Source organism: Micromys minutus (genome assembly GCF_963924665.1).
Source record: "Micromys minutus genome assembly, chromosome: 19".
NCBI classification, from domain to species: domain Eukaryota; kingdom Metazoa; phylum Chordata; class Mammalia; order Rodentia; family Muridae; genus Micromys; species Micromys minutus.
Genome location: NC_137954.1, coordinates 2,411,069 through 2,423,895, shown reverse-complemented (window position 1 = coordinate 2,423,895; position 12,827 = coordinate 2,411,069). Strand labels below are relative to the sequence as shown.

Here is a 12,827-nt window from a genome sequence, read left to right as displayed (position 1 = left end):
TTACCTGGCCAGGCCAGAAGTCCTATAGAAGTCATCTCGTGGGCTGGGGCTCTTAGCTGGCCTGTTTGGGCCTCCTTTTTTCAACCTCAGAGTAGTTAAGACCCAATCCTCTTCCAACTTTTCCACACTTTCCTGCCTCACACTGGGAATTTAGATGACAATTTTGTTTTACTAAAATCTTATTAAAGTTTTTGGAGCAAACAGAAGAAAATGTATGTTTTCACCTATGTTTGGCCAGAGGGGCCTTGGTTTCTTTTCTATACAATTCATTATAAGAGCATAAGTCCTTTATATAGATTCATAAATATGTGGCTTATTTTATAAATTACTTGGCAAACCCAAAGAACTAGTTTTAGAAAAAATGAAGAATAACTTTGTATTTCCAATACTGGAAATATGCCATGATTTTAAAAGAAATAGCTCATGTTTTGGAAACTGAAAGTCATTATTTGCCTTATTTTTAAATACTGTGAAACTATGGAAAATTCCCACTTTATTAACTTCCAGCTCTCAGATAGAAAGGCTGCCTTTATAAGAAACGGATCCACCTGTCTCCCCACAGGGCTGCCACATGGTGACAGAGGAGCTGCACTCCATAACATTTGAGACCCAGATCTGCCTCTATGGCCTCACCATTAACCTCGAGGTGGGTGTCTCATCTACTTGCTACCTTCCTTTTTACAGATTTACAGCCACATGTCAGCATTGATAGTAAGAACCCAGTCCTTCTGGATGGTTGTCTATTCTTCACCTATCATTTAGAAAAACAGCACATCAAATGTTAGATGCCATTCTGGTTTAAATTAAGAATGGTAAAGACCTAATGACTCTTGTGAATTCAATATAAGTTGAATAATTTGGTTGTCTACATTTTTATTATTTTCTGAATCAGGAATATTCAACATAAAAAGAAAGAACTATCCTTGAGCTATATCATGTAGTGATATATTTTCTAAACTCTAAGTTACATCTGAAAGTCTCCTGAGGGTTTCTCTGATGCACAAAGGACCATGGTGAGAATGTGGCCAGTATCCTGTTTGGACTGTCTTCTGGCATCACCACCGAACTCTAAGCATAAAGAAACCGGGGGATTAAATTGAACACATTAATTGCAAGTGCTTTGAAGTCCAATCACTTTGCATTCCTTGTGCATGCATGTCTGTTCACAATCCCTAGCACATGCTAAAGGCCCAGCATATGTTGGGTGAACAAATTGGTACATCCATTAGCAAGCCCCATTTCAGGCAACTTGAGTAAGATTCCAACAGAGAGTGTATTGTGTTAGACTCTGCCTTTCCCTTTTGCATTAAACAGTGTGTAGAACCCTCCACTTCTTTCCCCTAAACCTCTCCTTCCATAAGGTGCTCAGTCCCTCAGTTCCGGGTCTGTCCTTGGGAATCTTGTGGCTCTTAGGAAGGGACTTCTCTACAGGGCTTAGCCCCCCAGGCTGGTCTGTGAAAGGCTGTTTCCTTCATAAGATGGAAAAGTGCTCAACAACAGCGCTAACCTGTTCTGCAGAAACAGACCCAGCAGCTCCAACTCCAAGAGCTCACCTCTCCAAGCTTTATGGCCAAACCTACTTCCAGTGTGGGCTTTAATCAGGCAGTAGGTCATAATTTGATTACAGGGGTTCATTCCCAAAGTAAATTTAGATCAAGATTTTTTATTTATTTTATGTATATGGGTACACTGTTGCCGTCTTCAGACACACCAGAAGAGGGCATCAGATCCCATCACAGATGGTTGTGAGCCACACCATATGGTTGCTGGGAATTGAACTCAAAACCTCTGGAAGTACTGAGCCGTCTCTCTAGATTCTAGATTAGGTTCTTTAGCATAACTTATAAGTGGATAACAACTAAATCGTCACAAAGCCACTTTGGTTGTGTTTGAAGCAGTGTGTGATGTAAGGCAGAGTCGACATCTGTCAATGTCGAGGCAGATGTGGAGGAAACCGCCTGATTGTTAGCATCAGGTTTCTGTTTCTTTTCTTACTGCACTCCGGCTTGTATAAGCACAGAAAGGTCTTTGAATGGCACCTGGGTACCAGGATTGAAGTGGGGGGGGGGTGGTGGTGGTCTTTAGATGAGAAGGTGAAGGGGAGAATCAGTATGTTTGGACTAACTGAATGACTTCTTTTTAAAAACTAGACCAGCTCATTACCTGTGGTGATGATTTCTAATGTCAGCCAACTACCCAATGCGTGGGCATCGATCATTTGGTACAATGTGTCAACCAATGACTCCCAGGTAAAGTCCCTGCTCCTATCTCTTCATATCACATGGCACTTAACTTGGTCTTTCAACAAGCAATGTGCACGGTGGCGATAAGGGGTATGTCTAGTTGTATTAAACATAGTCCCATTATGTCCTGTTTAACATGTGTTTGAGCTGAGCAGGATGTCGCACATGTAGAATCTAAGCACTTGGAAGTCTAAGGTAGGAAGCTTGTGATCTAAAGCAAATCTGCATCCAGCCTGGGCTACATAGCAAGAGCCTGTCTCAAAATTAATATCAATGATGATGATGAGGAGGATGGAGAGGAGGAGGAAGAGGAGGAAAATGAGGAGGAGGAAGAGGAGGAAGAGGAGGAGGATGAAGATGAGGAGGAGGTGGGGGTATTCTGAGTTCTAGTCAAGGACAGTGGCTGGCGCTGGTTATTTTGAGTTCCGGTCACCATGAGTCCTAAGGCTGTCTTCTGCTCTGCTGACTAGACTTTGGGGAAACACCTTGTTCCCGAATTGTCGAAGTCCTGTCATAACTTCCTGTCTGACTACCTTCACGTCTTGTGGGCATACTTTTCCTCAGTCTCTTCTTTTACTCAGCATTTGCTTCCAAATGAGTGACGGGGTACCCATCAATCTTGTCTGAGTTCTGACAGCACAGGTTTTGCAGTTAATTGATAGTTTGAGCCTGTCTAGGTTTAGGCTGGGTATTAGTGCCATCTGGTGGTTATTTGAGGCACTTTACCAAAAATGGACTTCAAGTCACTATGGTTAATAGACGTTTTTATGTGAACACCAGGGAAGGACTCAGCTAAAAACAAGTCTGTGTTCCCTCTTGCTCTGCTCTTCAGACAGAGAAAATAAGACTCAGAAACTGTGTGCTGTGTTACAAAGTACTCAGTTCCTGAAGAAACAGCTCAAATGTGAACAATGTTTTTTCTTGAATCAGTTTCTGCTAGAATTCTTTCCATTCGGTGACTAGGTCAGCCAGAATCCAGTGCCTTTTCCCTTTAATGCAACATTCCTTAAAAGAAAACCACACAGACAATGGCACAGCCCTGTACATCCCTATCCCTAGATGCCCTGGCTTTGGAGACAGATCAGCTGCAAAGAGGGGGGCTGCCTGATCATAAGACCCCCTCACGCTGGAGAATCCACTGATAGTTCTCTGCACTTTAAAGCCAGAAGTGGTCCCTGGCACAAATGCCACTCCTCTTTAAGAGCTACACGTCTGCACATCAGCTTTACAATGTGGCAGGAAAGACTTGATTAGGGTTCTCTGTCCTAGAACAGCACCACACTGCTATCTACTTAGCAACATTCTGCTAGGAACCCACTAAGGCCACCATACGCCACCAGGCCCACCCTCTGAAGATCCGGAGACTGGACTCATAGTCTCCTTACAAAACCAAGCTAAACAACTAACTCTGTCTTCCTTCAAACTCTGAACTAGACTCTGTCCTCACTAGTCATTTTCCAGACATCTTTCTCATGGAGACAACTGTGAAAGTCCCTAGAAACTCTTTTACTTACCTTCTTCCTGTCTTGTGATCCTTGTTGAATACAGAGCCGTCTTTCATGGTGATCCAATTAACATATTTACAATTAATACATTTCAAGGGAGGCTTTCTGTCCAGCCGCCATTGGGCAGTGTTCACTACTTACTTGAGATGCTTGCTGCTTGGTAGTTTAGAGAAAGTTGGGAGATGTCATGTGACTCTAGTGGGGAGACCAGCCTTACAAACAATTTATTACTGACACTACTTGGCCCAGAGTCTAAATCAGGAATGTGATATATTGAACGTAGTGCTCCCTGTGAGAATATGAGATATAATCACTATAACTCTATTTCAGAACTTGGTTTTCTTTAATAACCCTCCGTCTGTCACTTTGGGCCAACTCCTGGAAGTGATGAGCTGGCAGTTTTCATCCTATGTCGGCCGCGGCCTGAATTCAGACCAGCTCAACATGCTGGCGGAGAAGCTCACAGGTGAGAGCGGGCAGCCGCGGCTCAGGCTTTAAAGCAGTTACATTACTCCTGCTAATAATTACGACGTTGTCACACCTTATGGAATGGCTACATCCCATTGGCAGACACAGGGTTTAGTGTTGTTTTACTTCAGTATTCCTGGGCCTAGTCTGCATATCTGAGGACAGCAGAGAGCAATGGCCCCGCTGCACAGCTAGGGGGCAGCAGAGACACGTGGTGGGTCAGACCTGAGCGTCTCTGTGGCCCTTCTGTTCACGCATGGTTTCTAGGTGCTCTTAAGCCACTTCCTCTGAATATGCTGTGAAGCCTTTATGGGGATGTTAACCAACTAGATCGTGATGGACCAAGCACAGGAAATGTACCCGAAGTTTAGAAACACAAGCGATGACTTAATTCTGCACACTCTTTGGCTTCTTGGTTGTGTGGACGTCATCGGCACCTCATACGCTCGCTCGCCCTACATTTCTCAGAAGTGGCTGGATTTTGACAAGCTAGTGCCCCTAGCTCCAGGGAGAGCTCACGCTGAGTCTGTATGCATTTCCAGTTACAGTACCAAAGCTTGCTCTGCACAGAATCTGTGGCTGCAGTCTGGCTTAGGCGATGTTCGTTGGCTTGCCACGTGTACCGTTGGCTCATCAGTAGGTGGTCACACACAACTTAATATAGTTTCCTTGTCTTGAATTCATAAATACAGTAGTATAAATATGTAAAATGTTTGTTAATGAGCAACTAACAAAAATATATATAGCATGTTACTAGTAATAGCCTATATAGATTAGCATAGATCGCAGCGGTAACCTTAGGATCGTTAGCAAATTATCCACAGGAATACATTTTCCTTAAGATTTAAATGGTATTAATCTCTTCAGTGTTCTAGATCAAAATAGTTGGTGGCTGTTGATTGGCTACATGATTTCTAGTCCATCTTTTTCACTTTGATGGGCATGAGTCCTGAAAGTCTAGCGACACCTAAGTACATGATTTTGTTATGTGACATCTAGTCACCACCACCCTTGGGGCCACTCTTGCTATCTCCAGTGAGTCTAGCGTCCTCCCTGTGCTGCCTTCTCAGAGGAGGAAACAGCTTCTGTTGTTGGCCCTCCATCACCAAAGCCTCCCCCTACACACTGATCTTAGGCACAGGAGGACAAGTTCTACCTGATGAAGCACTCACACACCGTGCCTCCATTGGAAGTCTGTGAGAAATGCTCGCCAGAGAACAGAATCAAAGGTCTCACTGTTACATTAAAATTCTTGTTTTATTTAGTTGTTTTTTTTTTTTTTTCTTTCCTTTTAGTTCAGTCTAACTTCAGTGATGGTCACCTCACCTGGGCCAAGTTCTGCAAGGTACAAATAGGGCAATGGGGGTGTCATTTAGGGTGTTGTTTCCGTAGAACACTCCTTTTTAAAACTCTGGTGGTTTGGAAGAGTTCCTGGATGAGGATAACTTTAAAAAAATAAGTCCCATCCTGATAAAAGGGAACGTTGGTAAAAGTTGGAGTGAGTTTTGTCAGGGACGCTGCCTAAGTCACTGTCCTTGTCCGTATGTGCTCCTCCTTCCTGACAGGAGCATTTGCCCGGCAAGACGTTTACCTTCTGGGCCTGGCTCGAAGCAATATTGGACCTAATTAAAAAACACATTCTTCCCCTCTGGATCGATGGGTGAGTGACTCTATTTTTCATATGAGTACTTTTTTCTGCTTTAATTATTTTTTCTCTCTTTTTTATCTTTTAAGCATGTTTATGGGAAAAACACATTCACTGTTTCTTTGGAGAATATTCTATAATGATATATTACATATATACACTATATTATATGTATAGAATAATATGAGATTTCAGGTACGGTTGCTTGTTAGGTCTATTCCTTATGAACAAAATAAATGCAGGTGCAATAATAATGAATCGAAACCATGTCTTGCCTCTTGCTCTAATTTCAGGTACATCATGGGCTTTGTTAGCAAAGAGAAGGAACGGTTTCTGCTCAAAGATAAAATGCCTGGGACATTTTTGCTAAGATTCAGTGAGAGCCATCTTGGGGGAATAACCTTCACCTGGGTGGACCAGTCTGAAAATGGTAAGTAGTCAAACTCAATTGTTTCGATATGAATTGGCTAGGGTGGGCCATAATGAGATAGCATGAATTCTGCAAGCCCGTTTCACCAGCCTCAGTCTCACGCACAGTCTGTAGCGAACAGACTCCAGAAGGCCAGACGTTTTAGCCATGGTGACAACCTGGGTAGGAAGAATGACTTCATAGAAAGAACATCTGCAGGAGCCTAAATATTCCAGTTTCTGTGCTTTCAGGAGAAGTGAGATTCCACTCTGTAGAGCCTTACAACAAAGGGCGGCTGTCAGCTCTGCCGTTCGCTGACATCCTTCGTGACTACAAGGTTATCATGGCTGAAAACATCCCTGAAAACCCTCTGAAGTACCTCTACCCGGACATTCCCAAAGACAAAGCCTTTGGCAAACACTACAGCTCCCAGCCTTGCGAAGGTGATGTCATTTGTATTTACTGTCCTCTTGAGATGTTGGGAAATGGTATCAGGTCAGAGGAAAATGAATGAACTTCCTCTCTGTTGACTCTGACCTTTGTAATATCCCAGGGTCTCATGACGGTCACAGCCTTAGCAAGTCAAGCGCTATGCCAGTGCTCAGTAGAGTAACAATCACAGGGCAACCAGACCTCACCATGGCCAGATCAGCACTTAAAATAGGAAGATGTCAGTCATTGCACGTCTATGGCCAAGGGAAGGGAAGGAAGAGCTGATAGGTGTGCACTTGCACACTACTTGCACACTTGCACAGCAAGTCTGCAGACCTGTATTTTATAAAGTAGCTGGAGAGCTGAAAGATGGTGAACATGTCTCTCCCTTCCCCCCTCTCTCTGTCTCTCTCTGTCTATCTCCCTCTCTGTCTCTCTTTTTGTCTCTGTCTCTCTGTCTCTCTTTCTCCCTCTCTCTCTTTCTCTGTCTCTCTGTCTCTCTGTCTATCTCTTTCTTTCTCTTTGTCTCTCTCTGTCCATCTCTCACTGTCTATCTCTGTCTCTGTCTCTCTCACACACATATGCACACACACATGCACACACAGGGCTTGGGCTGAAACTCAGACTTGGATAAAAATGCTAGGCAAGCATTGTAACACTGAGTCATATATCCTGCCCACTTACTGTAATCTTAACTCAAGAGCATGTGTTCTCTGCCAGAGAGCAGACATCAGAGTCTGAGCTTCTTTCTCCTTGACGTGCTTTTGCTATGTTTACCCTATGGGCCAGGAAGAGTATAACTGCACAAACGGGCATTCTGTAAAAATACGGAATACGAAAAAGAAAGTTTGTAAAACTAGCTGTCTGCGGTATGAGGGCTTACCAGTCTCTTGTGAAAGCACAGTTGGCCTCTGTAGCCAAGTTTTTGTATCTTACTTGGACAAAAATCAAAAATAGTTTTTAAAATTGCAACTGCATTGAACATGTAAACCTTTTCTTTCTTCTATAAACAATACAGCATAACCACTACTTAAACAATATTTACATTGAAAAAAAGTCTTGTAGAAATGAATTAACGGATACAAGGAAGTGTGCTTAGACTCAAAGAAATGCTGTACTGCTGTACACAAAGGGTTTGAGCACCGTGGACTCACTCTGCCAGGGTTTCTAGAACCCATTCCCCCAGTGGCTACCAGGAGAGTGGACAATCTCTAAGGATCTCCGTATGCAGTGAAAAACCTTGGCTCTTCCTTGTGGGATATCTGAGAGGAGTATGACTTGTTGCCACCTAACTTCAAAACAAATAACATACAGTAGAAAACAAATACAATACAGAAACCTGGCTTCTCAATGACACTCTGTGTCTAATAGAACAAAACACAAACGTTAAAACTGTATGTGCACTAGCCCAGCATGGTGTACCTGGGAAGCCAAGGTTCACCCATTGTGACTACCATGGCTCCTGTGGTGACACGGTGTAATGCTACTTCTAGGAAGGCTTCAAAAACTCTTGTAGCAATAAGGCCATGGCGGCTGTTTTAATGAGAAGAGCTGTGTTCCTATGGGTGTCAGTCAAAGAGCAAAGCTTTGCTGAGCTTTCAGTTTGGAAGGGTTCAGTCTATGGAGGTTGCTCCCATCACTTTTAGACCTTCAATGAGGCATCATCATGGGATTATGTGACTCAGAAGCAGAGAAAAAAAGAGCCTGTTGTCTCAATATTTCTAATAAAACACACCCCTAATGACTTTCCTTCCTCCGGGCTCTACATTTTCTTTTTAAAACTGGATAGTCTCTGTATTTATATTTCAGATGTTATCCTCTTTCCCCAATCCCATCCCCCCTCCCATTGCCTCCATGAAGGTGCTCCCTCTCCCAACCACCCTCTCCCATCTCAGCACCTTGGCATTCCCCTACACTAGGGGAACCAGCCTTCACTGGACCAAAGGCCTCTCCTCCCATTGATGTTAGAAAATGCCATCCTCTTCTGCATATGCACCTGGGGCCATGAGTCTCTCCATGTGTGCTCAGTGGTTGGTGTTTTAGTCCCTGGGAACTGTTTTGGGTTTGGTTAGTTGATCATTTTTGTTCTTCTCATCATTTTGTTCTGAAAGGTTGCAGACCCTTTCTCTAGCTCCTTCATTGGGGGTTCCTGTGTTCAGTCCGATGGTTAGCTGCAAGCATCCTCAACTGTATCTGTATGACTCTGGCAGAGCCTCTGATGAGGCATCCATATCAGGTTCCTGCCAGTAAGCACTTCTTGGCAACAGCAATAGTGCTTGGGTTTGGTGGCTGCATTTGGGGTGGCTCTCCAGGTGAGGCAGTCTCTGTAGATCTTTTTTCAGTCCCTGATTCTCTATTTGTCCCTGTATTTCCTCCCATGAGCGTTTTGTTCTCCCTTCTAAGAAGGACTAAGGCATCCACTTTCTGCAGGCCCTATGTTTTAAAGGTTCTATTACACCTCAGGAGTCCACAGATCAGCCACCAAACCTTTAAGGTTATGACCTTTGAGAGACACTACAGCACTACAACCCCTACAACACAAATGAATCAGATTCTAATGCCAAACTTAAATACAGCATAAAGAGCAGATAAGGAAGTACAATCTCAGTTATCAGACATTTTAGAGTCATGCAGAGTGAGACCAGCCAAGAGTTGTGTTGCTTGTTTTTGCTTTTCATGTTTGCCTGTGTGGCCATTTCTTCAACTCAACTAAAAGGTTTTGTGAATTACAGGACAACCATGCTATTTATTGTTTTCTGAGCATTATGGATATCTTCCTAGATGTTTTATTTCCAATTTTATCAATCATGCTGACATTTCCCCCCAACACTGTGCCTTTCTTTTTCAGTTTCAAGACCAACAGAACGGGGAGACAAGGGTTATGTCCCCTCTGTTTTTATCCCCATTTCAACAATGTGAGTATCTGTAGTAACATGTAAAATATTTGTTATTGAATTGCTTTTTTTTTTTTAAAGAAAAGCTTTCCTAAAAGAGATTTAAGGGAAGATCAGAGTATATATAACAGAGGATAAAGCATTTTTAATGCCCAATAAAGCATTTTATGTCTCATTTCTTTGAACACATAAAGCTAGTCTGCAGGGCACACTCTCCAGACTATTAAGGCTGGAATTATAAAGCTGCCCTTTTATATACCATTCAGTCTACAGCAGATTGGATGCTGTGATATGAATTTGGCAGCTCCGTGTCACAAAGAGACGAAGCACTAGACAAGCCCCAGACACAGCAAGTTAGTGTGAGCTATTACGTTATAATCCTTGTCCTATTTTCCTGTTATCTCTTTAAGCCGAAGTGATTCCACGGAGCCACAATCTTTTTCAGACCTTCTCCCCATGTCTCCAAGTGCATATGCTGTGCTGAGAGAAAACCTGAGCCCAACGACAATCGAAACCGCAGTATGTTTCCTATCAATGTTTACATAGGGTATTTGCGGATCACAGGGGCAGCAGCAGGGCCCTGCCTTATCAGTTCGTGCTGCAGAGTGTGCAGACCCCGAGAGCAAACACTTGAGCTTACTAGAGCTGCTTTAAGGTGTTTACCACAAAACCAGAGGGCCAAAGATCCCTGTACGTCTCTCCCTGGTACAGCCATGAGCCACACCACTCCCTAGCTCTTTCCATTTTAGCAAAGGGCACACACAACCAGGATTTGCAAGTCTACTTTGGTAGTTATCTTAAGTTTAGGCTTCACCAGCTCCAACTTTTCTTGATTGCTGTACAGCAGTAGCAGTGGTCTCTCCATGTAGAACATGAAGAACAGCAGTCACACAGTGTTTTCTGTTTTATTTTTTAAGGTTCGAGTCACAGTCTAATATATACGTACATATCATACTTACATTATGATACGTCTAACATGTATAATACCTGATAACATAATACATATGTTACTTGGGATGTGTTCTATTAATGCTGTCAAAGAGTTCAACATCCTCAATTTACATATGGTGAAGATACATCAGAATCCCTTGGAGGGCTCTGGTTACCCAGGAGACTAGCACCCGGCCTGAGGCCAAATGGTTTTCAGTTCTTTAAGACTCCAGGGGATGGGAAAGTCCGTGCATGGCTTGGATGGCTTAACCTAATGCTGGCTATCTCTAACCCATCAAGTCATTTATACCTAACTGAGCTTCTGATATGTTTTGCATCCATTTTCATATTATTATTTTTAGTGTATGCAATGAATGCTTTTTTAAAAAAATTAGTGTGTGTGTTTGTGTCTTGTGCTTTTTCTTGCTGAGCCACTTGGCCTCACTGTGAGTGGACTTCTTAACATAGTTTTTAATCTACTTAAATTATGCCTTTTATTTCAGACTATCGGCCCTAATTATTTGAATGAATCCTTAGTTAATTAGTAGAAAGATTACAGATTGTTTAGTAGACAAAGGGGTGTTTACTTCATTAAAACAGTAATTTATGTGGAAAAGTTTTTTTTTTACAATTATTTTCATTTTCATTTTTAGATGAATTCCCCGTATTCTGCTGAATGATAGTATAAATCGACTCTTCAAAGAAGAAAGCAGATGAAACTGGAGACTGTTCTTTACCATAAATCACAATTTATTTCTTCAGCTTTGTAAATACCGGTTTCTAGAAAATGGTAGGAAGTTCAAAGCTCTCTCTTCACTCGGTGCCACTCCAGTCAGGAGTGCTGTGACTAAAATGCTAAAAAAAAACAAGCTCCAGATAATCTTACAAGAAAAGACAGCTTTAAGAAACCAGTGTTGGTAACAATATAACAGAGGACTCCTTCAAAAGCGTTTGTTTCTGGCTTTATTTCTCAGGTGTTATTTATGACTTTGGCTCTGAAGCTATGTTAACATTTCAGGGTGGGTCAGCAATACCTAATCATGCCTGCATTACTCAGAGCCATGGGAAGATTTAGTAGAAAACCCAGATAAGAATCTTCAAAGTAGATCTAAGATGGGGGAATGATGGGACGTGATCAGCGGTGATTCTCAGGGCTGCAGGGATGAATGATGAAGCCTCCAGATTGCCAGGCTGAACTCATCACTTCTGTGATGCTCACAGCTACTGCGCTGGGTCTCTTAGTAAGAAAAGGAGCCAGCGTCATCCCTGTGTGCTGAGCAATTCACTAACAGTAAACAGCACTGCAAGTGGACAGATGGGTAAAAGTCTTAGGAAATGACACCCGGGAAGCAAGTAGTACCCTGGACCTTGGATTCCTGACGTCACTTGTAGGTTGCACAGTTTACATTTCTAGAACATACTGGACTGTATGGGTTCAGGAATCCCTTTGCTTTCCACTAGTCTCTGGTCCTGACAACTCCGAGATTACAGAAGCGGTAAGACATTTCAGTCTGATGGAGAGGAGAACGGTGCCCTACTCACCAGCTCTCCAAGTATATAAGCTACAGGTGTATGTTGGGCCTCACTACATAGTCCATGAAGTCATTGCTCACTCTCCCTATAGCAATCATGTAGAATTTCTCAAGGCTTGAAAGAAGATACCTAATGTCTACCTTTGGCCTTAATGTCACACACACAGACACCACACACACACACACACACACACACACACACACACACAGAGAGAGAGAGAGAGAGACACAGACATACACACACACACACACACACACACACACACACACAAATAGCTTATAGACTATTATCCATATCTTTGCTACTTGCTGAGTCTTTTACTCCTTTGCTGCTGATGGTAGTCTCAGAAGGTTTATGATTGATGAGGACTGTGTCAGCTTCTTGAAATTGTCTGTAACTGACACACAGTAGCACTGAAGGAAACATGGTAGCATTGAAGGGAACACTATACATTTGAGAACAATGGTTACTGCTTTGTTATTTCCTACCAGGAAATGCTCCACCAGGCTAAGATGTCAGAAGAGGTTTTATAAGCTTCTCATCCCCTGGAATTTAGAAATACCACAAACTCTTACCTACCTAACAGACATCTTTAAAGTTCTCAACATAGAACATGCTGATAAAATACAAGGCTGTGTGTTTACAGCTGTCATGTGCTAGACCAGAGAGGACATGGAAGCTGGTGGTTTTCTTTCTTTAACAGAGGAAGGAGTTACCATATGAGTTTAATAAGTGTTTGTTTTGATTTACATCTAGAAAAATCAAAAT

The 12,827-nt window shown here is 42.6% G+C and overlaps 1 protein-coding gene across 1 annotated transcript in view; it reads left to right on the top strand.

Annotated features, from left to right (window-relative positions):
• STAT4 (signal transducer and activator of transcription 4) overlaps positions 1-11,206 on the top strand; it is a gene marked incomplete at both ends in the record, with an annotated part of 86,095 nt that extends 74,889 nt beyond the window's left edge. The window contains 10 exons of the mRNA XM_080933294.1: positions 563-646; positions 2,151-2,249; positions 4,079-4,214; positions 5,512-5,561; positions 5,782-5,876; positions 6,155-6,291; positions 6,522-6,713; positions 9,551-9,617; positions 10,007-10,115; positions 11,180-11,206. Coding sequence (XP_080789420.1) covers positions 563-646; positions 2,151-2,249; positions 4,079-4,214; positions 5,512-5,561; positions 5,782-5,876; positions 6,155-6,291; positions 6,522-6,713; positions 9,551-9,617; positions 10,007-10,115; positions 11,180-11,206 — 996 coding nt within the window. The remainder of the gene's footprint in view (positions 1-562; positions 647-2,150; positions 2,250-4,078; positions 4,215-5,511; positions 5,562-5,781; positions 5,877-6,154; positions 6,292-6,521; positions 6,714-9,550; positions 9,618-10,006; positions 10,116-11,179) is intronic.
• Positions 11,207-12,827: the final 1,621 nt, after the last annotated feature.